Source organism: Hyalella azteca, unplaced genomic scaffold, assembly GCF_000764305.2.
Source record: "Hyalella azteca isolate HAZT.00-mixed unplaced genomic scaffold, Hazt_2.0.2 contig17616, whole genome shotgun sequence".
NCBI classification, from domain to species: Eukaryota; Metazoa; Arthropoda; class Malacostraca; order Amphipoda; family Hyalellidae; genus Hyalella; species Hyalella azteca.
In genome coordinates this window covers 253,454-280,504 of record NW_025947392.1, presented here as the reverse complement: position 1 = coordinate 280,504, position 27,051 = coordinate 253,454, and the positions used below count along the sequence as shown (strand labels likewise).

At 37.9% G+C, this 27,051-nt stretch overlaps 1 protein-coding gene across 1 annotated transcript; it reads left to right on the top strand.

The window, feature by feature from the left end:
• The first annotated feature begins 1,511 nt into the window (after positions 1-1,511).
• Positions 1,512-24,461, top strand: LOC108665979 (calcium-activated chloride channel regulator 2-like). Its single transcript, XM_018152790.2, has 4 exons — positions 1,512-2,136; positions 19,705-20,279; positions 20,596-21,839; positions 22,092-24,461. Exons 1-4 carry the CDS (start codon positions 1,873-1,875, stop codon positions 23,741-23,743), a joined length of 3,735 nt encoding a protein of 1,244 aa, XP_018008279.1. The 5' UTR covers positions 1,512-1,872; the 3' UTR covers positions 23,744-24,461.
• Positions 24,462-27,051: the final 2,590 nt, after the last annotated feature.

Here is a 27,051-nt window from a genome sequence, read left to right as displayed (position 1 = left end):
CTCTACACCTACAGATAGCGTAGAAAGAATTTCAACTTGAAATCCAGTGAATTACAAACGAAAAAAAAATTTAAATGTAGAGAAAGTCAAAAGAATCTATCTTTTCTACCGAATTATTGAAAATTATGGGAAATGTAATGAAGTTATAGTCGAACTATGAAGCCTACTTCAAGCAGCAGTTCTTTTAACAAGGAGCTACTCTCCTCGCTGCAGAATATTAGGATAGTAAGTGTCAATGAATTTATTGCATATAATGTATCATAAAGTTATTATAATTAATATATTTAAGATGACTGATCATTCGAAAACATACCGAATGAAATATATTTAAGATGACTGATCATTCGAAAACATACCGAATGAAATATATTTAAGATGACTGATCATTAAAAAATGCACTGATGATAAATCTGAATCTGACATAAAAGTTATTAAACCGAATTAATTAAGCCGCGACAAAACATGCATTCAATAAACGCCCATCACAGCATACGTGATAAAATAATGACATTAGTCAATGAGATCCGAGAGCTCCAAGAGCAGGAGGACAAGCATTAGTATATTCTTATTGCATACAGTAATATATATAAAATTCCAAGATATCATACACATAATTTGTCTGCAGAAAAATGTAAATATAATCTACCAATTTCCCTTCACAAATCATACAATAATTATAAAAATCCCGCTCCACTCTGCCATTGATGACAAATCGTGTCTGTGCGTGATAGTGATATGATTAAATAATAATTAATGCAGTTTAAAATATGATCTTCATCCTTCCGTGGAAGGAACGAAAATTCATGAATTTGTTCAGTTGAAGCTGAGTGCCGTATATACTGATTGTCGGAGCTAAATTTCCTAATATTAACTCGAGAAAACACTTCATACGATCCATTTAGTCGGAGTCAACTTGAGTGCTAGTTTTTTGCCCGATGTTAGGCATATAGGTTAAATAAATCGTATTGCAACCAATTTAAATCAGTCATTTTCCAATGTAAAGTTATCCGAAATGAATATTAACTAACGTACGGATAACTTTAAATTTGATAACTTTAAATTTGAACTAACGTGGATTACCAATAAACTTTTGTAATATATGGTGGGAAAATTGCTATTCAATAGTGCCGCAAAGTTCACCCTGCATATTAAGCTATAAATCGAACGCCATCCATCCCAGTGACCAGTCGTAAAAATCCACTTAGCGCAAATTAGCAGAGCTACGGGGCCTGGAGGCTGAGTTAGTCCTTTGTTGAGCGTGGGGCATGAACGCCGGGATGGAAATTAGCATAAAACGCCCGCGGGCACACACGCGACGACGACTTACGAACGCCCAGCGTTGTTGCAGTCCAAACCCATACGTCACGCCGCTATAATGTTCGAACCTGCGAAAAAGGCGGAGCTTAAACTGACCCGAGGAGTAAGCCAGCCGCAGCCAGTTCAGCCAGCCAAGCCAGCAGCGTTGGTAAGCCGTAAGGGTAAGCGAACAGCCAGTCTTTCGGTTCCATACCATCAGTACTTGTTGGAGCCTTGCACGGTATGGTTCTCGCAGCTCCTTGTCCCGGGAAGGTCAGGCCTCAGCGATCGTACAGATTTTTTGGTCTATGAGGCTATCCTGGATTCCTTAGAAACCAACGAACCGTGATAACGAAAATCGCTGAAACGCAGCGACTTACCAGAGTGCAGCGTTTAAAATCTTGTGTTAATTCAGTGACTTATAATTATCTTATGAAATCACGAATTTCATATTATAATAAACTTCGAATAATTTTTCTTTACATTAAAGTTCTGCTGACAATAACAGTGAACTCATAGTTATTATTGGTGATGATTTATCTGTCATTATAACAACAGTAACGAAGTGCCGACAAAATGTTTCACGAGAAAACCTCTAAAAACATCAGGCCGCAAGGGTCGCGAGAAAGTTCCTTGTGTTCCAAACATAAAATCCGCGAGGATTTCAAAAGACCGATTGTGTTCCTGTTGGTGGTGCTTCTTTTGAGCTTTCTGGCGGGGATTCCAGGCACAACGGCGCAGGATTTAAAACTCGTCGACAACGGATACGAAGGATTGATGGTCGCCATCGATGAGGGCATCCCTCAGGAACAATGCAAGAGGATATTGCACGGCCTCAAGGTAACTATTTCATTTTATTCGTTTGATTGCTTCAATTTATTTGTTTCATAATGCATGTAATATGTTACTGTACATAAACACGATCGACGTTATGCCACGTACTGTTTGAGTAGAAATTTAAACATGTCCATTAATTTTACATGTTACTTTTTTCTCACCAAATTTATTTCATGCACCTGAATTATATAAATAAATGCACGGTGACTTTTGCCGATCATGCAAAAATTACCATTAACTTGGACTAAATTTCGGTCAACTCCCCTGTGAATCGCCTTAAGAACCGCATAATTTTACCATTAATGCTGGCAGATGACATGTGCGAAGAGAAAGAATTTATTACCGCATTATACAATTTTTTTCTGAATGGGAGCAAAAACATTCGTTTCCAAAGCAGCTAAATGGAAAAATGCAGTATTTCATCTGCTGGAATGAACCATCATTGTGTACACGTCAATAGGTCCCCTAGTCAGAAAATTTATGGTTACTATCGAAATTTTCAACTAATTCGGGACTTAGGACGTTACAACGAGACCATCGCATGTGGCTTGCCGCTCTCCGTGCGTCTCGGTGCTCTTATTGCTGCGTTATTTCACAGCTGTTGATTCTTTGTTATTTTATGAATGCTGTTTTTTATATGTTAATAGCTTGTTGTTGATTAATTGCTGGTTACATCATTACCTTTTTCTTAGCTCATTTTCCTTTACTGGTCGTTTACTTTGTCACATATGAGCGTTCGGTGGGAAAATACGTTACACCAGATTCGGTATAATTTTGACAAACATCGTGATAATTTAATGATGTTACATATGTAATGAAGAGTAAATCTAACTCATTTTATATTTTTTTGCCATTTAATTTTCTGAATGTAAAAGATAAACAAATATTGTAGAAGGTCCACACATATTATTACTCATTATGTTGAATAACGAGCAGTTTTTGTTATGAAGTGTACCATCTTGAGTTAATTTTTCGTTGGTATGTTTTCCACTGAAGCAAATAATTGCTATGCTATGATTTTAGTTCGATAGATAGTTAAAGTAATGCTGGTTTTTGCCAGCTGCTAGCGAGTTGGCGCCTGGCTTAGGCTAACTCTTTTCAAAAGGATATAAAGTACTTAAGATTTTACAGCGGTTTGGGCGACTGTCTGCAATAATAACATTTCTGTGTCGTGAAATTCTATCTCAGTAGGACAATGCAAGGCTGTTTTCAAGTAGATGTCGGTATTACTGCCTTTTTTGTCATTCGGAAAAAGTCAAATATTTGCATAAAAAGTTGCAAACCGATAATAATGAATTATTGTAGCTAAATATCAATTAATCAAGTACAAAACACATATTAAAAAGTTTGATAAGCCGCATATAGTTCACGCGAGAATTCCGAGAAGCAAGCGAGCGAACGCTATTCCTATGTATAAATTAAATTCAATTTCAAAGGCCATAAAATTTGCTTCAGAAATTATCCGCACGGCAAGTACAGCGCTGAGAGGAGCACAGCGTTACCTTGATTCTATTATAGCAGTTTCCGGCGAGCGTATGATTAATTGTACTAGGAATCTGTGGAGGAAATAGCATGTTCAACAACTGTTCCATATCCCAGGGTCGCGCGCGCAAGCTTGTAGTCTACGGATTTCGCTCATACATTTCAAAGCTCTGCAATTCTCGGCTAGAGTTGGGAACGCTAAGTAATGCGAATGATTCATGCAAATAGTTTCTGTGGTTTATTTTGCATGTGCGTCACAAAGGCGCTCCCCTCGAGAAATTCGTAGCTTTTGTACAGCAGTGTTCCTCTGACATAAGATATCAGTGCATTAGAATAAATTTACAAGCGTCATCAACACAAGCATAACTAATTTTGTCCCGTAAAAGCTCATGAGGATTATTTGAGACCTTTTCAGTGATAAATAAAAAGAAATTTATTGACAGTATTATTGTACTATAATTTATGCATAACAAATTAGAACATTATTTCATAAACGCCTACAAAGTCGTTTCCAAAAAGTTGGATTCGTTTTCCAAAAGTTCCCAATTCCCCAAATAAAAATGTTATCCATTCTACTTCATCTTTTCCGACAACATTCGCTCGACAGTCAAGTGCGCAAGCAATAGTTTTCCTTTTATTTTGTGCCCCGCACATCCTGTTTCTGGCTGCACAACATTCCCTTGTTGTGTACGTCATTTATCGTTTCTTGCTAATGGACGGACGAGTGACAGGACTTTACGACGGTTCTGGCCGTGCACGGGGGAAGCCATTCCCAGGATTTACTTCATTTAACAGGTGCGCTAGGAAGTCGGAATTATTTAGTACAAAGTAAGTGAGCTGGACATGTGATGCAGCTTAGACTCCATGAAAGATTATTCTAAAGTATACACGAGTATGAAAATGACTTTCAAGCTCGAAAATCACTTTACTGGATTCTTTCTTTACTTACTTACTGCAACGCTATGTCATTTTTTATTATTATGTTATTTATTTTATCATTATTACTATTATTATTATGTTATTTATTTTCAACGGGATGCCGATCATCCCGTTGATTCCCGACAATGAAGATCATGACGACCTCAGGAGCTTATACGTTTGTTTATTTATATCCTGCCAATTTGCTTGATGAGGAGGTATGGTTTTATGACCTTTGGCAAGAAATTCCTTCAAATTTAATTACTCAGTTCAATCACGCATATGATGTTTATAATTCAAGCGTGCGTAACTCAAATGAGTTCCCTGTACTAATGTACATCCACGCTGTTTACACAGTATTGCTGGTACGGTAGAGTCCATGCGCTCTGTAAATAAACGCTTAGCGATCTACTGCATCAGGGAGCTTGTGCAAACATTCACAGATGAAATAAATTTTATTCGTAAATGGTTTTCACTTATCGCTGTAAGAGTGCTTTATAGCGAGATTATCATATGTTTTAGTAAATGCACTCGTAACTCGCAAAAAGATGTCCGTTGGGCACCACAATTCCTCTTCCATATATGCCCTAAAAAATCTTATCTCTGAGAACAAATGCGAATTATGCAAGGAAAGAGAAATTCCAATTCGGCAACAAAAAATAATAACCAAGGATCTAATAAAACAGTAATAATCGTGGCAGTTCTCACAGGTTTGGTGGTTCTGATTTGCTCAATAATAAAGAGCATGAAACCGCGGATCTGTGGCTGAGGCAGTCATGTGTAGTGGTGGGTTGCTGTCGCGCCGCCGGCGAGGGGGTACCCATTTAAAAGGAAACAGGCGTCGCCGACACCTTCCTGTCCTGGAGGCCTAACAAAGCTAATAAAAAATAATAACAAAACGGATTATTTGTAGCCAATTGATAAAAAATAACAAAAAACGGTTTATTTTTAGCCAATGATAAAAAATAATAACAAAACGGATTATTTGTAACCAATTGATAGAAAAATAACAACAAAACGGATTATTTGTAACAAATTGATAAAAATTAACAACAAAACGGATTATTTGTAGCCAATTGAAAAAAATAACAACAAAATGGATTATTTGTTACAATTACTAAAAAAATAACAACAAAACGGATTATTTGTTACCAATTACTAGAAAAATGACAACAAAACGGATTATTTGAAACCAATTGATTAAAAATAACAACAACACGGATTATTTGTTACCAATTACTAGAAAAATAACAACAAAATAGATCATTTGTAACCAATTCTGGTGATAACGCGTTCATGCGAAGGACTGTTTTTTATACAATTTAGGATATTTTTTTTAGCGATTGATACAATTCAGAGGATCTGGCACTCAACTATAAAACCGTTTTTTTAACAGCGACGGTATAATTTTTTATAGATGGAACAGAATAAACAATGGGTTAGTTTTGATATTTCAGGGATGGGTAGGCTGAAGAGCATTGCTTCAAATTTATTTGCTCGAAGATAGGCACGCATTCGGCAACATGAAATGTGTTTGAACCACCAATGATTTATATAAATGTCGAAATATGGCTTCAATATAACGATGACTTATGATAATATTCATGTAATGATACGCGTAAAAAGATAAGTTCCACGAGTAGCCGAGCTTTCTTTACCACAAAAAAGTGGATATCGATAATTCAGTTGACCGTGAGTGTTATACAAACTAAATCTGGCCTTAATTATTACATAGTTTCAATGCCTATAAAGATAAGCTTTTCTAAAGAGCATTAGTTGATTTTATTTTTTTCCCCGAGCTGTTAATTTCGTAAAAACAGTTTACGAAATAAAGAAAAATTTACTTGATCGACACTAAGACGAAAAAAATGCCACGAAATAGTCTTTTACGTCATACATGTCTAATCAAGCACGTAGTGTTGTACTGTAATTCTATAATTAATTATATTTTTAAATGCTTTCACAATCTCGAAATTATGTCGAGTGGTTACAATCTTGAGCAACTGTCGTGAATGTGAATGATTCATTTTTATTTTATAAAACGGGAATTCTTGTACCATTTTTCTCAAATTGATAATCAGCGCAAAAGATTTAATTGAATATTTATCGTTACGAGGAACGATTCAATTTGTATTAAGGAGGCCACTGCAGGATCGAAACAAAAACGATTCAGATTTTCATTTCCATGTCAGCGGCAAATTCAATAACCGCGTTCTAATTTCTCCCTAAAAAATGAAAGAATCATTGTCCAAGTAGCGAGGCACTTTTTGCGCTTGTGCGGGTTATCTTTGCCCAGTTTAGCACGGAAAATGGGTGTATCAGCTCTACGTGGGCAAAGTCCATCACTATTTGGACAACATGATCAGTTAATTTTCTGAGTGTGAAGGGTCTAAGGTGTTAGGTAAAATGCTACAACAGATGAAGACATTGTTGCTGGCCACTAAAAACAATCATAAATGATGGCACAATCCGAGGATATAATTAACGACTGCGGTGCCTCGGGACTTTGAATTATTACGATTGTCCCGCTTAGCATCGCGCGCGATGAATCCCGAGATTAATGGGCCCTCGCAAAACGCCCAAGGTATATCTTGCAAATCCACCGTTAAAATCTCATTTATAATCGCTAATGCCGCTTTGGTTCCTTTGCTGTTGCACCTGAACGGTGAAATAAGATGAGTATTTCTATGTTGAAAACAAATCGAGTTGCTAATAAATGGAGAAATGTTTTCGCGAATGACCATAGTTTGTTTGTGCTTTATTGTGCGACGTTACGAAGGAACCTATAATTTACAGTTAACGAATAAAGAATTTTTACCTGTCCCATACGCGCATGTAGTGGGAACATAACTTTTTCCCTCAAATTCGCACGGTGAATACTCATGAAAATCTAATAAAAATTTTTCCCAAAATTTCAATTCATCACCAAATGGCGATGAATGGAAACTAATGAAAACTTACCAATCATTATAAATTGTTCGGTCTCACTCTTCATCAACGAGCGTATCAATTGCTCGTTGAATGGAGCAAAAAAATCCATTATAATCTCATGTTGAAAATCCAATGAGATTCCCTCGATATTTAGCCCAGTCAGATCTAGCCATGAATATTAACCAGACTGATTACCATAGTCGATTTGTAGGAAACTCCTCTATGACAGAATGGCCCGTGATTGCGCTGCCTAAAGTATGCGACTTATAGTCTCTTGCGTTCGTTTCAGTCGGCGATCGATTTAGCAATTGAACATTTGACGATGTTTCGATCTCGAGCTTTCATGTTGTGACGTCAGAGTTCTTGTTTAATGCCCAGCTACTATGGAATTCATTGTGCAGTTTATAATGCCTTTCTTTATAATCGCTGATGTGGAGAAAAGTTGTTTGTAAAAATAAATTGTTCGGGTTTGTGAATTCCGCCGCATGATGGCATCACAATAAACTTTTAGGAAAAATATATTAGATGAATAATCAAATATCCGTTGATAATCACTACATAAGGATTGCTCAGTAATGATCGCCAACGTTTCAAACACATATTTTTAGAATGCGCACGTTAGCCTGTAAGTATTTTCAGTATGATAGAATACACGTTTTCTAACAACTGCATCCAAAGCCGAACCAGTTGCACCAGTAAACAAGAACTAAATTTCAGTATCCACTGCCAGTGCTCAACATAAGTTAAAAAGAACCGGGTTTTCCTTGTCCATGCAAATGCTTATTGTTTACATGTTCTGATCTGGGCTTCTCTAGATTGCAACTCGCGCATGTTGCTGCTGATGCGTCTGTTTCCGAAAATCTGCAAATTCTAATGCACCTGTTCCCGAACACATCGGAATTATGGAATATCATCCAGGATATGGTACCTGAGCATTTTTGCTTTCCGCTTAATGATTAGCGAAGGGTTCTCGGAGCAACCCGAGCTAGCTTGTTATTGTAGCCAAGGGAATAGGAATAAATTATACAGGGCATCAAAGATAATGCTGCTCCCTTCATGCAAAAGTGGGAACCGGATGACAAAAGCGTGGAGTGTTATTCCTTGATGACAACTCAAACATGAGCTCAGCCAGTATGTTGACGCATTAATCTTGCATTGATCTTGCGTTATATCCATCATTTCGAAGTGAATCTCATCGCAGGATAGACATAGAGTAGTTTTCTTGTTAATGAAATTTTTACAGAGATGGTACCTTATTTTATCGTTGAACGAAAAATCTATTGGATTATAGTCTCTATTTTTTTTTTAGTTTCCTGGAGTAGAATTCATACTAAATCATTCAGAAACTGGAGGAAGACTCGAGGCCAGTAAATATCGGGAAGCAATTTCCTTTCTGAAGAAAATTTGGGTATCATCACATAAGTGTGAGCGTTTATAAAGCACCATTAGGTTTTTATCGGGCCAGCGACGCGGACATTTTGTCTTCGCTACTAAACATTATTTATGAAGCTCTAAACTGTACTCTATTAATTTTTCTTGCCTTGTATACGCTTGCTGAATATAAAGTAAATTAGTACAATTTTTCTGAAACAGCCGTATAGGATAGGTAAGTACTGAATATAAATGCAGGGAGGAGGCTTCAATAAAACCTAACTTTGAATGCAAATTTTACGGGAACAAGCCTAATTAGCATGTGTAGGTCCTTCAATTAACCAATGGTAAACTGATTCACAATGGAAAATTCATGGTTTTTGTCGACTTATTGTATATAAGAACTATAATTTAAACTGAAATCGTTTACTGATAGATCTAGTCTATTGTCTTACATTATCAATGAATATTTATGGTTATATTATTCGTGAACTCATGCTCATTAAATGGCGACGCCCACGCTTTACACAATCAGATTTAATGGATTTGCGTCCACCGGCGTATTTACAGGACAATTTCGATAATCGTTTTCGTTCTAAAAATTTCATGCATTACTGGTTAATAAATTGAATTGAATCTCGAATGTTGTATAAAATCAGAATTTGTTTATAAAATGAATTGTTTAGTGGTAAAATATGAAAAAAGCTTGCTTAATTTAGGCTAGTAGCCATCGATATGGCATGCAAGCGTCCATTGCTAATGCATGAACGCAAAGCAGGCTCTGCCAGAACATCCATGCCGCGAAGCCAGAGTCAGGCAGCGCGTAGTATCTTTTTTTCCATTTGCATGAGCGACTATAGCGCTGCCGAACGGTTGACTGCGCACAGACTTGTTTCTCGTCCGTCGGACTTGAAAAAATTCACGGAAATATTTCAAGGATAGGAGCGGTGGTTGCGTTCAAATAAAAATTTTACTGCACATTGTGGAATAAATTTGTGATCTTAGATGCCTCCTGGTGTGTGTTAATTCAGAATGGACACTCAAATTTAATTTATGGGTTTAAAATTCGCAAACATTATATCACTGGGCATGAATTGCACTTTAAATATAAGTTTACAATGAATTCAAGAATTATGCCCATCATACCCCACGCGAATTTTAAATACGCTTTCAATTCACGTTTCTGGTGAAAGATATCACTCCCATTTTCATCCTGACAATTTGACAGCTTTGAAAAATAATTTCCGCCCTGAAAGAGAATCTGGATCGTCCTTAGAAACGAATTAGAGCAACGTTGGGAGAACATATAATCTTCGTTTTGAAAGTAATCTTCTTAGGAGAGGATTACTAATAGCTGCACTCCCAGAAACTTGAACAATAACCGTGAAGTCTGTTCTTTAAGTCTTATATCGTGCCGTTGTTCTCTTCGTACCTGCACAAAACGACGAAACTTCCTTCCCGAGAAGAGCGTTTCTTGAACGCTGCAAAGATTTTAACTCATTTCGTATATCTGGAGGATGGATCTATTTCAACTTAGGATATTTATTTAGATCTAGTTATTACTGGAACTATTTAACGCGGAGTTTTTATGTCTGATCCTTGAACGATTCAAGCTCAATATTTACTCCAACAAATAATTAACTTTGATATTAATAATAATCATAATTTTAAAATAATAATAGTAATAATAATAATAATCATAATAATAATAATGTTAATAATAATCTTAATAATAATAAGAGCTTCACTCACTTGGATATAATGATAATTTAATTGAAGTATAATTGTAAAAATGAATGCCAAAAGCTTTCCGTGGTTGTTTCCAAAGTTATTGGAACGAATTTTTTTGCAGAACTTTCATTTATTTGATTATTGATTTCTTTCAGAAGGATGTAACAGTGCAAAAAATACTCTAATACAGGAAAAAATGACTTCATTTGCCGTTTCAATTTGTCGTAAATATAATTTATAGAAAATCATCGGTAGTTGATATTTTTTATACGCAAGTTTCAACGTTTCTATATAGTCTGATTTCATTTTGCTTCGTCATTCACTTCACTCAAAAATTTTCCGACCCATGCAGTACGGACTAGAACTCTATACTAACATCACCGCTTACCTTGATGAAATACATGGTCGGGTATCGATAGGCCAAGCATCGGCCTTCGAACGGCCACCGAAAATCCCACGAAAATCACCGTGTAAAAAAGGAGCGGAGTTTGGACATGGAGACGTGCTCGGGAATGCTTATGGTGGATAAACGCAGCACCGGAGTTGGACTAGGATATCGTGTCTATAAGGACGCTGTGATAATCCAAGTCCCTTTAGCGTGGCACCCTTAAACGCCAAATGCTACCTGGTCCTCAAATAAACCCTGTTTGCCCTGCGTGATTTTCTGACGAACCTGCAATTTGTCGCCCTTTCCGAAGGCAAAAATTCCAAGGCTTTGTTTCTTTTTTATTGTGAAGGATATGAAGGATTCGCCGCCTAGGCGTATTTAATTATATACTATCGTAAATCCCCATTTACGGATTTATTGAGTAGTTTTTTTACAATTAAAATGAAATTAATTAAATTCCAATGACTATCGAATATATAATATATCCATCATAATCAGAAATGAATGGAACTTGAAAAGTTTTTTGAGACGATGTTCATAATTTCCAGCACTGAATGATGTCAGTTCATGATAGCTAAATGGTCGGCACTCAAGCGCGCTTTCCTCAAATGGTGGGCATTTGAGGCACGTCAAACAAACCAGTCATCCTGGAGAGATGATGACTCGTTCATACCCAACTGAGAATCATGGCAGTATTATGGTGGTGACTGACAGGCATCTCTTTCCATCATTAAGACGTCCGTAATTTTCTGTTAGGGCTGTTCGGGTATGGAAGACCGCGCGCACTGGCGTGACCGAGAGACCACTCTAGCTGAAGAAATAATATGTGAATCATTCACCTGCAGGAAATTCCTTCCATACCAAGTGTTTGCCCGAGAATGAGGTGGTGTCTGTCTGTTTGTCTTACAGTGAAGCTTGATGTATTTTGCGATTTCTGTGTGGTATCAGAATGAAAATTTTAGGTGCAAAGTTATGCCCTTTCTAGCGTGGGAAAGAAAGTGAAATTTTTCGTCGCTAGATTGTGATCTTTATCATAAAGACATAAAAATTCCTTCAAAATTCAAGGCTCATGCAATTTTTGGCTCTATTATATTCGTCAATCATGCATTATTCATCAGGTTCTCAAAATTTACTTTTTATCATTAATCTTACATTATTCGTCAGGTTCTCAAAATTTACTTTTTTAATTCAAGAACGATGACTCGATGAAAAGTTTATTCAGATAGGTGGCATATTCGCATCATTCAAATGACTAAAATTTTTCATCTACTAATCATTGAATTTGAACAAATATAAAAATCGCGAATCCGATAGTTATGATTTGATAGATAGGCAATTTGATTTTTTATTTTATTATAGGCAATTGGATTTTTGATAGATATAGGCAATTTGTACCATAGCTTCGTGCATGAAGGAATTCGTTCATGAAAGGAATTTGCGTAGATCTGTGAATATACAATTATTCGACTAGTGACATGCGCCGGCTGAATGTTAGTTCATACACTCGAATGCTAGTTTATGCACTCGAAATTTTATTTCGATGTCGTGTGTAACCAAGTTATAAAAATGGTCAGTAAGAAGATTTAGATCCACAATTTTTTTGGAAATCTCCCGTAATTCTCATGCCTTTCGGTTGGCTTATGCGATTTACAGCCTCTCGGCACCCGCAATCCAAGTGAAGATGAGCTTTACTTAAGAGATTAAATCTCAGGTTTCTTATTACGTTTTAAGAGGCTTTGAAGACTAAAAAAATATGTATAAGAAGATGCGTACACTTAAGCTTGGCAGTAATACGGCTTGTTTGACATTCAGGTCTCGCCCGTCTACGAACAGGTATCTTCAGTAATCTGCCTAAATGACCGCAATAAAAAATGTATATATTAGGCCTACGTAGACTTGGAAATTGTATATGGCTCCATCCGCGATCCATTGAAAATTTAATGGCTAATGTCAGTGCACAAAGTCTGGGATGTGCTCATCGTGTCATGAGTAATATTGAAATTCTTAGTTGAAGAAGAATGGAAAATTGAGATATATAAATGATTTAATCAATCATTGAAAGGAGGATAATTGCGATATCCTAGTATTTATTGAATGAGGGATAAATTTGTGTTAATTCGGAAGGAAGCATCATAGTGAATTAATAAAAATCATTAATAATGGAAAGATTTATCCATTAACCCAATTATTAATTTGCATATAAAAAAATAAACTGTGAGATTTGAGGCCAACACTGCGATCAAGCAGTACTGAAAGTAAGGCTTAGAGGCAACCAGTTATATGGCTAACAGGAACGCCTGAAATGATTCATGTGTTTCGTACACGGAAATGCTTATTGCTCAAGGTACATCTCAATCATTTGAAGGAGAATGCTGCCATATATATAATTCAACCAAAATTCCAATATTGATAACTTTGAAAGCCATCATGACAAATTCTTACTTAATACGATTCAATTAATAAACATGTAATTCATGCAATTAATTCACCCTAGATTCTAATATTGTATAACTTTGAACGACAACTATATAAGATCAATTATCACCAATAGTTATTCAATTAAGCCCAATGGTATCCATCAAATATTAATTTCTCATCAATAGATGAGATCTTGAAAGATATTTCCGAAAAATAACAATGGATGAATTTCCTTGTCAAACGAAACGAATGCAGCTGCCAGTTCTTTCTGGAAGCGTGCATTAGTACGAGGGGTGCGTCTTTCATCATCAGCTCGATGTTTGAATTATTAATTGGTCGCTAATTGGACGATATTTTTCTCCAAACTAAATTGCCTCTTTCTCAATATTCTGCCAGAAAACCTCGCTTTTTGTTTTAGTTATTTAATAACGCTCAAAAATCAACTCGCTATATTTGAGTCCCCAAACTTTAAGTCTCCGGTGAGTTGGTCTCATGATTTTATGCTCGCTTGAAACCCTTTGATGAGCGTCAAAATACCAGACACTAATTAATATAATAAATCCATTTGTGAACAATTAGCTGACAACTAAAATAAGACTTGCTTGTTTGTTTTCTAAACATTTATTTACATACAACATTTAAAATGTAAATAGACAGTTCTGGTTCTAAAATGAAGACATTATTACGTCTAGGTGAGATTTCAGAGGTCAGTAATTGTTCATAGGCGTTACTTTTACGCTTGAGTAAACTGAGCAGGTCTGAAAAATGGTTTTGGGCAGGAGCTAAGACTCCCTTGAGGCTCTCAGGTATAATGTGGTGATCAGCCCGTGCCGGAAATTGTCATTAATTACTTTCTTGTTCTCTTGTTGCCGTGAAGACAATTGAAGACGAGGCTCCTGGGAGGCATGCGCGTCACAAACTAGTTCCCTTTCGTATGTCCTTCAGTTAAATAGATTTTAAGCGATTTATTTACGTCATGTGCAGTGATAAATGAAATCACACATTCTTCGAAAAAGATGAATATTATACATAAAGTTTCGTTAATTTTTTCAAGTCAATGGTAATACATTTGTTCTCACAAACTAGTATAAAAACTTTTGTCAGTTTCATCCGAATGCATGGAAATTAAATGAAAAATTCGATTCACTAATCACAAAAATTAATTCCTAATAAATATAAGATCTTCGAATCATCTAAATAAGTGCTTATTAACTCAATTGAAATTGTAAAAGGTCGTTGCGGTCAACTGTACAGCCAAGATGGAATGAACCTCATGGCTTTAGTGAACTAAAAAAAGTCGGAGACCGCACAATGGAGCAAAAGGAACGAGCGATCCTAAACAACTTAGACAGGGTTTGCCGGACTGTCTCTCCGTTGGTTCAAAGCCCTGGAAAATCGACAATAATCACCAGCCATTGTGTTCCTAATGTACTGGCCTTGTGATACCTCAACCGGAGCCAATACCACAATGATTGGACTTTCAATTGATTCTCTTGTAGGCACCAATCACTCTCACTCTGCCGTCATTCCAAATGAGAATCTAACTGGCAGAATTTTGGTCATATTACTAATTTGGCATCGCCAGAATGATTTTTGAACATTTTACTTACAATATTTCATCAATGAGAAAAACCTGTGTTGACATTTTAGCTTTACGATGCGAATGAATAAAGACAACTGTTTCCATTTAAATTTTGTGAGATTCCCTTGATCTTATATTTAACCAATTGCCAGTACAAGCAGTTAAATGCATTTTATAACATCAGCTGTCGACAATTCAATAACTCCAAGTTCATCGCTCGAGTTGAATAAATAATAAACGAAATATTTTTTCTCTTATATGAATGCTGAAATTCTTTCAGCACACATTAGCATAAGCATGCAATAAGCTGCTCTTCTAAAGGCGTCTGTCCTCCTGGTGGCATTTATCATTAACGACAACTTCAACAAAACGACTTAGCCAAGAGACAAGTGGAATTTATTTAATAAAAACAGCAGGAAGAAACAAGTGGGTAAATCTCTAAGCAATTAAAAAATTCTCGGAACGTTAGACTTGCCGTAAATTGCTTTGACTCGTTGGCGTTTCCAGCTCTTAACGTTGTGTGGATTTTATCGTTTGAAGTTGCACTTTTCCGTCAGGAGTCTCGGGATAAAAGAAACCACCACAAAACCTCGGCTCCAGAACAATGGCTCCTCTGCTCAGTGTTTAGGTCTTCACGTTTTCTGCAGACCGACGCTGTCTTCTTTAGCTCTAGTCTTCCACTCGTACTGATGTCGCCAGAATGGCTTGGATTTCTGCAGAGCTAAAACAACATTAACTAATAGACAACAACATCAAGGTCTTTAACAATTAATTCGTTTGCGTGTTTGACATTATTATGATATTTTAGCGGAGCTGAAAGCAGGGGATGAATAACCTCAATGAAAATGCGTATAAGTAGAATTTGGCATTAGTTGTGGTATTAAACTAATGTGTTACCCAAATTAATAGCTAACAAATTTTAGAAACTAGCGTAGCATCATAATTATTATCATGCGAATTTCATAGACACTACAGTATTTACGTCTCAATTTTTCCGAACATTCTCCCTATTTCTATCACGCTAAAAAACGGATAAAATCATATCCTACAATTCACTTACGCAGTTCTGCCTTCGATCAATTCTTTGATTACAAAAGCCGATTTTTCGAGAAATTGGCTTTTTCACTATTCCTTGCTACAAAAAACAACTCGGTTTTCAAGTGTGGAAATCCCTGTGGAAAAGCGGACTGGAGCTCTAGTGTTGTCGTTGGGTCCCGAAGGGAGAGACGACCCAAGGCAAGTCGAGGCGCTGCCAAAACTCAAAAGTCTGTCTCGACGAGCGCAGGTAAATGAATGGCGCGGTCTCCAGTCGACTCAGGTAGTCTGCTTCCCAGACTAAAAGTGAGAGAAATGTTTCGTTGCGCAGTCTCAGCTCAAGTATTTTCTCATGGTGAGCTCGGCTGCCAACGCGATCAGGCTTTTTGCTCGATCATTTTATCTTTCAGAGGGGAGAGATAACTTCAAACGAAGTCGTACGTTACCACAGAAAAAGGCTTGTCTTGCTCATTTGAAGGCAAACATTTGTATGTAGATGCATATGACGGTTATACTGATTTGTCTTGATTTACTTGTTTTCAGGCGCTCAATTAGGGCAATTTTTCCAAGTATTATGACGAATCTAAGAAAATCAATATCCTTGCAATCTATTCCTCAGATAAATTTAACCGCTATACTCCGTCAGAACTCAGACGCCCAATTTCCTGACCAAATTTTTCTTTCATCGTCATCCAAAAAAGGGGCTGGCGCGACTCATTTGCAGCATGGGCTTGCCGGAGAAAAAATGAAGTGGAATTGAAAAATAGCTCCCGAAGACACTTTCCGTTTGACAAACGACACTTGAGCAAGAAATGGCTACAAGAAACCAAAATGAACAGGCCCCTTGAGGCGCTGTATCGGACGACGCATTTGCTTCCAGTGAAGCGTCGAGTTCTGGTCGCAGCCTCGAGCTTCATGTAGTTAAGACCTTAGTAAGCTCTCGAGTGAGAGCTGCAAACGCGGCAGTAACACATTAAAGAATTTATTTACTTTAACTAAACAAAAATTTGTTGTTTTTGTTGTAATTGAGGTTCTCGGTTAATAAATTTTGGTGCTACGTTGAGAGGCCGCGGGATCTCTCATAAGAATTCGAATGAGGTAGGCTCTGAATTTGTAACAGGTGTATAATTTGTTTATTTATTTTTAATTATGGAAGGATTTTAGAGCTACTGAAAGTTTTGTTTTGTTCAAATTATGCGTACGGGATAGTAATTTTTTACCGCTGTGACGCTGAAATCAATGTTTTGGTAACTTTTGATGTTAGGTGCGAGAAGAAAATTTGCAATATTAATATTAATTTTAAATGATTGCCAAACAATACATGAATGAAATTTATGAGAAATATCAGTGCTAATTAGCATAGAACAAATTGCGCATTGATTTTAGTTCATGATATTTCTAATCGCGGATAAATTTTAGAAGATATTGTTCCATCTTTCAAATACAACGAATTACGTTGTTCAATATCGCGTTTTTTAAACATTATTCTAATTTGATAGAATTTCACCATCTGTTCAATGAAAATGTACCCTACATATAAAAATTTCTTTTACAGGCCTCTCTCAGAACTTTAGTTCAGAATTCGTTACCATGTTGGAAGCCTGAGCTATTATTTACAATGAGAGACTTTGGCAGTTAAGAAAGACTTTGATCTAATACCGAGCGCAGTCGGATGACATCGTCCTACTAAAGCCAAGTCTCTTCCAGCGGAAATTCTGGTATATTCGCTTTAAAAAAATTGATACCAGGGATGGTCTAACGTAAACAGCTGGAGAGACTCTCGACGTTGATGGAAGAGCCCCACTCGAGCCTTCTACTCGTCTTTTCGATTATGATCCTCAAGAATTTTTGGGGTTTAATGAGGTGACTAATTAGTGTTTGAATAGATAAATCACTGATAAATTATGAAATAAGGATTTGGGAGAAACCAGGTATAGGAAGTAGATTGATGGGATTGAACACATAATTGTTCACTGTAGAGATAGCTGAATTTGATGGATTAAAATGAAAATAATCCCTTAATTGATAGGTTTTACAACAATTGTGATGGCTTTCATTGAATTTTAAAATAAATTTTAGTGCAAGTAATAAATTTGAACAAATAATAATCTACATAACACTTTACAGAAATATTAAATTTTCACACCTTGAATAATTTCAAGTTAGGAAAACTATTTTAGCTTTATTGGCTTCTCCATTCCAAACCCAAATGTTTAGCGATTTATATCGTTCAAATATCACCGAGGCTTACAAAGTATCATATTCAGGGATGATTCATTGCATTTTTAGGCTAATATTTGAGAGAAAAGAACAGATTTACGACAGGCAAGTGGAAGGATGTCTTCGGCAAGTTTTCTTTGGTAAGCACGCAGCGCTGCGCCGGAGTCGACAGCCTCCCGTCTTTGTTTTGCTAACCAACAAATTCCTGATTGTTCGGTGTTGCTTCTACACCTGAAAAGTCCGTAGATAACAACGAATGCTGGTGTCATAACATTGCTTCTGAAGCGCCCTTGTGGGTGTCATGCGAAATTGCCTCGCCATGGAATTTATTGAATTCCTGTAGCGAGACTCCTAAATTAAGTAATCAAAATAGACGGATCAATTGTTTTAAATATAGCATTCCAGAAATAGATTGAATATTTCTTGAACTAGTGAGATTCTATATGATGCCGTTGTATTTCCCTGTCAAGGGAATATCCGCACGTAAAGTTGTTCTGTAATAAACTCGAAAAATTTACATCGATGTTTGCTTTAAGTTGTTCAAACATCAATACATTAATGCTAACAACTAACAAAGTTTCCTAGTTTATTATTAACTCCCACCATTTATCGATTCTCTCTCCTTGCCACCCAACAATCTTTATGGCGGGATGTGCGCTCTTGAGACAGCGCAGGCTGGCAATGGCCTCTGTATTGCCTTCAAGATATTTTGGCCGAAGAAATTCTGTCTCCTCGGAAGAAGGTGTCTCGCTTTGGGGCGATACAAGTGTTTTGTAGACAGATTTGCTGCTAGGATCTTCCGAGATTTGCAGCGAATGAGAAGCACCAGGTGGCCCATCTGATCAACCGATGAGATCGAACAAATGCCCGCACCAAAATAATAACATCGTATTTTTTAAATTGATGCCAGTGTTAGAAGAATTGGGAGAGAATTTAAATTTTTTTGTCGACACTTGTGTAACAGAAGTGAATTATGTATTATGTCTACGTATTACTACTTATTATGTTTATTCTGGTCCTGCACCTACAGTAATAAACGTGGTTGATTTGCTATTACTTCTTAAAACAATACTTTTTTTATTTCACATTTTAATTTCTTATTTCTCACTGAGTTGTAAATTATATGTTTTATCCTCATACCTTTCCAATCTAGTGGTTTTGTATGCAATATATGTTGCCTATTAGTAATATCAAGTGGAAAGTAGATAAATAGTAAGCATTCTAAGGAAGGTAACCGGTGATTAAAAGTGAAAAATACCAACTTGGAAATAAAATTTACATACATGATTAAATGTAGCTGTTTTACGTTACATCAACTTATTTTTTTATTATCACTTTAACTTCTTGAAGAAGACTACCCTCTGTTTTGGACACTAAGACATTGCGCCTTGATTCAAACAGGTAATGCTGAATTCTCAAATGTTATCTTAGATTTACCTTGAAAAACTCTGAATCAAACACATGCCTCACATCCTCCTTTTTTGTTCTCGTGCAGACGGTGCTGGGGGAATTCTCATCGGAGCTCTACGCCAGCACCGGCGGTAGAGCCTCCCTGAGTCAGGTTACTGTGGCCCTACCGCGCACCTGGGGAGATGACCTATCTTCTTGCGCTTTAATGCAACCGTTGACATCAGTCGCTCCTCCCGTCAGGCCTCATGTCTCCATCACTAAACCCCATCCAGTTTTTGGTAACAGGCCATGGGCTCAGCAAACTCAAGGCTGTGGTAAGCCTGGAGATAGAATATACGTGGGAGCAGATCTCCTCAATTCTGCATCGAACGACACACATTCTTACACTGCACGACTCCTGCTCGCAGAGTGGGCTAAATTCAGATGGGGAATATTTGAGGAGCGCGGGCACTATGGAGATGCGTTATATCCTCCTCTATACCGAGACCCTACTACTCATCGTCTGCGTCCCAACGAATGTTCTGACCCAACACAAAATCAAGTTCCGTTTTGTAGTTCTAAGCAACACGTGCCTGAAGCTCCCACGAAACACAACGCCCTCTGTGGAGGGAGACCTGCGTGGGACATCATCACGCAATCTGATGATTTTTCTACTGAAAAGTGAGTAACTGTTAGATTTAGACTTGCTGTAACGGCAAGGCTCATGAAAATGTTAATTAAGGTTCTTCAGTATAGATTGAATCTTAAAATGTACTATTCTTTGCTCCCTTTCTAAAGCTAGATTATACCTATGGCTCAAATCTTGTTCCAAAAAAGAGGCTTTTTTTTAGAACAAATGAATGATAATATTAATAATTGATTCCGTTTTGCGAGTGTGATTTGGTGTTGCTAATAATATAATAAAATAGATATTGTGAAGAAGGCAGCAATGTGTCTGCATGCGAGGTAATTTCGTTGTGTCTCTCTCTTTTTGCAGGAATCTCGCTCGTAACTTGACAGGCCATCTCGCACCCTCATTCCGCTTCGTGCAGGAAAGTTCCCCTCGCTTCGTGCTCGCTGTGGAAGACACTGCAATCATGAATATGCAGCGACGCTGGGAATTTGTTCGCAAGGCAGTTAGGAGAGTCGCTGTCTATGACATCCCCGACGGAGCTCATGTAGCATTAGTGGTGTTTAATTCTGTTGCTCGAACAGTAGCACCACTATCCAAAATGGACTCAGTATCTGATGTGCGCCAACGAGTTGGTTCTTCATTGCCTCGAAACCCCTCAACTGTACCTGAAAGTCACAAGTGCGTTTTGTGCGGCTTGCAAGAAGCGTTGCGAGCACTCGACAGTGACTCCATTGGAGCAGCTGGAGCAAACATCATCTTGATAACAACTGGAGCTGGAGCCGCCACACATCACCAAATGGACGAAATGATTCGTTTGGTGCAGTCCCGAAGAGTTCGTGTCACGCCGATATTGTACCCACTCACTGAGAGGCCCGGCACCGCTTCATCATCAGCATCGCAAAGTCTGGAGTCGTTGGTGTTGGCGAGCGGTGGAAGCACACGAACGTTCACTGTCATGGACGAAGGGGTGGGCAATGACTCTAAGGTGAGCATGCTAGTGGCACTGATGGATGCACTGCTGGCCGCAGTGCGAGTCAGCGGTCCGGTCGATGCAGTTGACACTCCAGTCATTGTAGAAAGCACAGCTTACCCAGGAGGAATTGCCTCAATGTCTAGTGGATCATTTACTCTAGATGATTCATTGGGCCCTGACGTTCGATTCTCAGTTTACTACTACGACCTCAACCACGTCGGAAACGCCATTCAACTCACGACTCCCACTGGCCAAGTCATGTCGTCGGTGAATATGCAAGAAGAAGACGGAGATGCAAATGTTATTTTCGTGAACATTCCTAAGGCTGAGCGAGGAATTTGGCGTTACAAGGTAGAAAATCGAGCAGATTCTCACCAGGGGCTTCACGTTCAAGTCGCTGCCTGGCCGAGCAAAAACAGAAATGTCAATGTCCGTGTATGGACGAGTAACGATGGAGCAGAATTGAATCCATCTGATCCTGCTCAACCGATCATTCTTTTCGCTGAAGTTAGGGATGGAGATTACCCTATACTGAATGCCCATGTTGTGGCTAAACTTCAGAGGCTGGGCACTAACACAACAGGCAGTGGCTACAAGCCTACTTTTATTGAACTCTTCGACAAAGGAATTGGAGGTGAGTATTTTGAAAAATTCACTTATTGCAGTAAATATCGAAGCCGTCATTTTTTGCATTACAAAAAAAGAGTTGTCTATTGTTAAAGTTTTTGTGTAGTTTTTCGCTCTTCTAACGATTTGAATTTTAATTTGACCTGTCTTTCAATTCGTATATATGACAAAAACTGAAAGTTGCAATTAGGGATAAAAAGAAAATACATTTTACTCTCAAATGTTCAATTTGACCAAATTTCCTGTTAATTTTTTCCAGATCCTGATATCACGTCAGGCGATGGTGTGTACTCCAGATACCTCCCACAAATGCTGCTTTTCCCCGGGCACTACGAACTCACAGTTACAGCCACCCACAACAACGGCCTTGCCCAAGTGCCAGCCGCTGACACTCTGGGTCGCCGGGCCCGAATGGAAGGTGATCACGAAGTGCGTAAATGTTGCGGCAGTGTCATTGCTTACAAGCACGTTAAACCTGTTGCGCCTTTTAACCGCCAAGTTCCTTACGGAGTAATCAGCGTGGTGCACGATGCCTCTGAGAGGGACATTTTCCCCCCATCTCGCATCCTTGATCTACGCGCTCAGTTGAACGAAACAACGAGGTTAGTCACCCTGAAGTGGACAGCTCCTGGGGATGACTATGATTGGGGTAGAGCCAATTTTTATGAAGCAGTCATAGCAGACAGCTATGCTCAAGCTAAAGCAATGGACGGAGAACAAATACCTGGGCTCCCAACACCCAATACTGTTCCCACGGAGCAAGTTATGACTTTTGAGGTTAAGAAGTACGATCAGATGATTTATATCGCTGTTCGAGCGATTGACTCAGCTAGCAATCGAGGTGGCGTCAGTAATGTAGCAACTTTGCTTGTTCCTCAGCCTCCAACAACTCCTCCTCCTCCAATGACTTTCCCGTCGAATGCTCATCCAAGTGCCTCTACAGAACCAAGAGGTCGTGGAGTTACGCAACCCATTCGCTTAGCAGGATTGGCCCTTGAAGACATTGCCGTGATTGGAGGCGTTGTTGGCGGATTTATTGTCATCATTGCCATTTTTGCGATTGTGTGTGTCTTGCACTTGAAGCGACGTAGGAAGCACTCCAACAAGAAAGAGGTTGCTCACCGGGTGGAAGCTAATCGTAACGTTATGGTTAAAAGCAATTCGGCTGTCGTTATCGACCATGAAGATAGTCATGATTCCGCAGACAGCACCGTTAAAGACGCGGAGGCTCTTAAGCCTGTGCGGCCATTATCACCTGTACAATCTTGGGCAGCTTCGAAGCTTTTAGCAGAACACGAGAGGCGGTTTTCCGTCACGAGTGGCCCTGTCATGCCTAATCCAAACCATGCCATGGAATACAACGCCTCCATGCACGATCCTTTTCCCGACGTTACCTTGACAGGTACTCATTCTTACCCCAGTTCTCAGACTCCTTCCACTACGCATTCAGATCCTCCTGCGTACCAGCAATCCTTCACAGAAGGCTATGCTCCGTATCCATACCAATACGCCACAGGATACAGCCACGAAGACCTGCCTCCGTACACCCCTGGTCTTTCCTCACAATCTTCCCAAGCATCAACCGCATACGCTCACGAGGTTCCGCAGCCGGCAATGGGAGAAGGCGCATACCCGGCTGAGCTGCACCCGTTCCATCCCAGTGACATGCCAGCCTTTGTTTCTGATAACTATAACTCGGCCCAAGCCCATATGTACGCCCCATACCCAGACAATCCCAACTTGAGGCCCATGGTCCCCGCACGAACCAAAGTCCCTCCTCCAGTGGCCCCAAAACCCCAGGGTTCCCGCGCCCCCGTCCCTCCTGTTGTCCCCACCACCTCGTCTAATGGGGCCATGGGGTCGCCGAGCAGCATGGGTGAACCTAAACGTCGCAACGTAACGCAGGTGTAAAAAACTTTTTATTTTTATTTGTGGCTATGAGTCACGTACGTGCATATCTCTTCTTACATAAGGTATAAATATTTTCCCAGCGCCATTCCTCAGCGGCTTCAAATAATTTAGCAAAATTTAATTTTTTACTGCAACACATAAACATAACAACCCTTCAATAATTGGCAAATTTTGTAACGTAAAAAAAGCTTTTATTCGAGTACATAAATAGAGATAAAATCAGAAATTCATCGGTTTTGAGAATCACTAAGATTATTTATAGTCTAGCCTCTATGCTGTTGAAGGCTGAAGCATATCATTGGCTTAGACGTATAACTTTAAACCAGTCGCGTATAGAAAATCATGTGTTAGAGCATTCTGTGTCCTAAGCAGTTATAACTCAGTGTCTGTGGTACTATATAAATGTTTCCATTTATTCGCTGGAAAATAATGCTGTATCTAATGTTGAAGATTACAGCAAAATTGCGGCGCGTCGTGTAGCGTTAACATTCGTGTAGAAAATGTGTGTAAAAATTTATGTATATATGGAACGCATAACCACTTCTTCAAGTGCTATCCAGTATTACTGACGAAGAGTTGTCAATGTTATAATTGCTGTTGTTATGTAGTTGAGTGTAAACAACCGCGTTACTTGGCCTTCCATTAATGATTCTTGTTAGGATTCTCACATTTAAATAATATTTGTTACATTTATTCTGGGTTAAATTTTAGCTTGAAAAGCCCCTGAGTTCAGACAATACAATTTTTAAGATTGAATTTAATTAAAAATTTATCTTCTTTGATATCTATACGAGCTTCGTGTGCCTGTACAGATTATGTCCATTGTACGGGTTTCAAATTGTTTCATTGTGTTTCTAAATGCAATCATGTACATTTATTTTGGCGAATGATAAAAACTATCAACAGTCGTGGCTGCGCTGTTGAATCGAATGTAAATAATTGATGTTGAATAAATGAAATTAAAGCTTTGCTCATCACTAGTCAGCTGAGCGGCCTCTTGACGTGTGTTCGATCTCGTCTCTCGACGCCCAACGAAAATACCTTTTAATTAACTGATTTTTTGACATAAATTACGACTAAGGTTTCAGGGGCTTGGAATTATTTGATTTAAGGATTGAAGATACAATTTCAAAATGCAATCTCGGCTACAGTTTATTTTAAAAATTTCCAATGTGGAATGTCGGTTAGTTTTATGAAACATTCGTAAAACCATTGCTTCGGAAAAATCACGAATAAGTTTTATTTTGGCTCAAATTATTTTGTCTGCATATGAAATGCGATTCATAATAAAACAGTAACTAATTTCATCAAATTTTGAAACCCAATCGCCACTAGACAGGTTCTCTTCATTCCGTTAAAAATACGTTCTTATATTCAGCTTTGGAAGTTGATTAAATAGTGACACCAGTAAATTTACAGATTAATATTATAAAATTTGAAGGCGGTTGGTAGATTTGATAGACGATCAATTAATATTCGCCATTGCATCGCATCTAAAATTGTGTGAATAATGGTAGCAGTTTAGGCTTATTGTTGGTCTCTCGTCCCAATTGCTGCAACCTAAAGTGAATGCTCAAGAAATTTGTTAAGTCCCAATAACTTAAGATAAACAAGTGTTACTGTAAAGTTAGAATTACGCTGTCGCCTCCCTCTCTAGTTGCTGTGTTTTGCACGCCGATATTTTTCTATCAAAGTCGCCAGTCGAAATTTCGGAAACATTTCTTTTGTATTCATTACGCTTCTAAAGATACGGTACAATTAACTGAATTATAGTATTAATTAATGATTTCATTGTACTAATTCATGGACGACACGATATAAGATTACGTCAGCTTTATTAAACTTTCCAAATTGATATTCAAGTTTTCAGGGAAACAAACATCAATGCTTGAATCAATTCAGTTCTTTACTGACATTCTATATAATTAAGTGAATCTCTACGGATCAAAGTATGCCTAGAAAACTTAATAATCGTTCATAAAAAAATGCAAATAAATGTTTTGCCCTAGATTGCAAGTCAGAGAATTTGGTTTCGTCTGATTACTTGAATTTTATTCTCGAAATAAAAATTGCCGAGTTGTACGAAGTGAGTACTTAGCTTTTTCTTATAATATCCGGAACTTTAATCGAACTTATGACTGGCGACAGGCAGATGAGACTTCCCACGATACGCGTTACTTTCTATACAATATAATAATAATGGACTGCATATTGTGAGCAGCGCCACACCAGCTCTCTGGCAAGACGCAAGAATTGCTATGGACAATAAATGAATCGTTTTAAGTGTAGACATTCTCATAAACAATAATATTCATGGTAAATGATAACGCTTGCATTGTAAGTAATTATAAATAATTATAAAATGTTGATGATAGATGTTAATATCTGTTCGTCTGATCTCATATAATGGGGGTTCGGGGGACATCTGTGATAATTGAGAATTAACTTGACGAGGGGCGGCTAAGCTCGTCACCGTAGGTGTGTTAGACCTAAACATTTTGTTAGACCTAAAGACAATCAATGTCGGCTGCGTTGTCTGCACTCAGTGTACAAGCTTACAAACCTTCCTCACGTCAAAAATTTTTCCCGAAGCCCTTTAAATGTTCTTCGATGTGAGACATTCATTTAATCTTTAGCTGGTTTGTAAAATCCATTTTTTAGTAATGTACGGAAATTTCATTAAGATTTTGTATAAAAGAAATTTATGTCTGTTTTACATTTGATTGGGTGCAGTGTCCGCAAGAATCTGATTGTATCATTTAATTCAATGCAAACTGTACTTTGGATCATGTTTTCAATTCGTATGTGTCCTGAATTATACGGTCTACAAATTTTCTTACATCGAGAAAATTTTTTTGAATTTGGACGTAGATCAAGTCCACATATGATGTAAAGTATACATCATGTATACTAAACAATGTATACTTAGTGTACATTGTATACTCATGTTAGATACGGGCATTAAATGAAGATGGAAAGACGGAATCCTCGATCCTCTCACGGTGATCATATCATGTTTCTATTAGGTTTTTTAAACCAGCTCTACTTCCCGGCCTGTAACATAACTTATATTCCCGGGAGCCAGAATCTGTTTCCTTTGAGTATAAAATATAAAATCTTTATGTTACGCAATATTTTATTTCACCTATAATTTTTTCATCTTCAATTTCTGATTGGAAAGAAACAAAATAATAGGTTATTTTTGCTTGCGTGATTTTTTTGAAAAATATTTACCGGTAATATGACCAAGGACAACAGGAAGATGTTTGAGTTTCTTATCTTCGAATGAAGAGGATATTAAACACATT

Coding starts and splice junctions, on each gene's coding strand:
- LOC108665979 (XM_018152790.2), top strand. CDS start 1,873: ATGTTTCACGAGAAAACCTCTAAAAACATCAGGCCGCAAGGGTCGCGA. Junction 2,137..19,704: donor GGATATTGCACGGCCTCAAG/GTAACTATTTCA, acceptor GTTCTCGTGCAG/ACGGTGCTGGGGGAATTCTC. Junction 21,840..22,091: donor CTTCGACAAAGGAATTGGAG/GTGAGTATTTTG, acceptor AATTTTTTCCAG/ATCCTGATATCACGTCAGGC.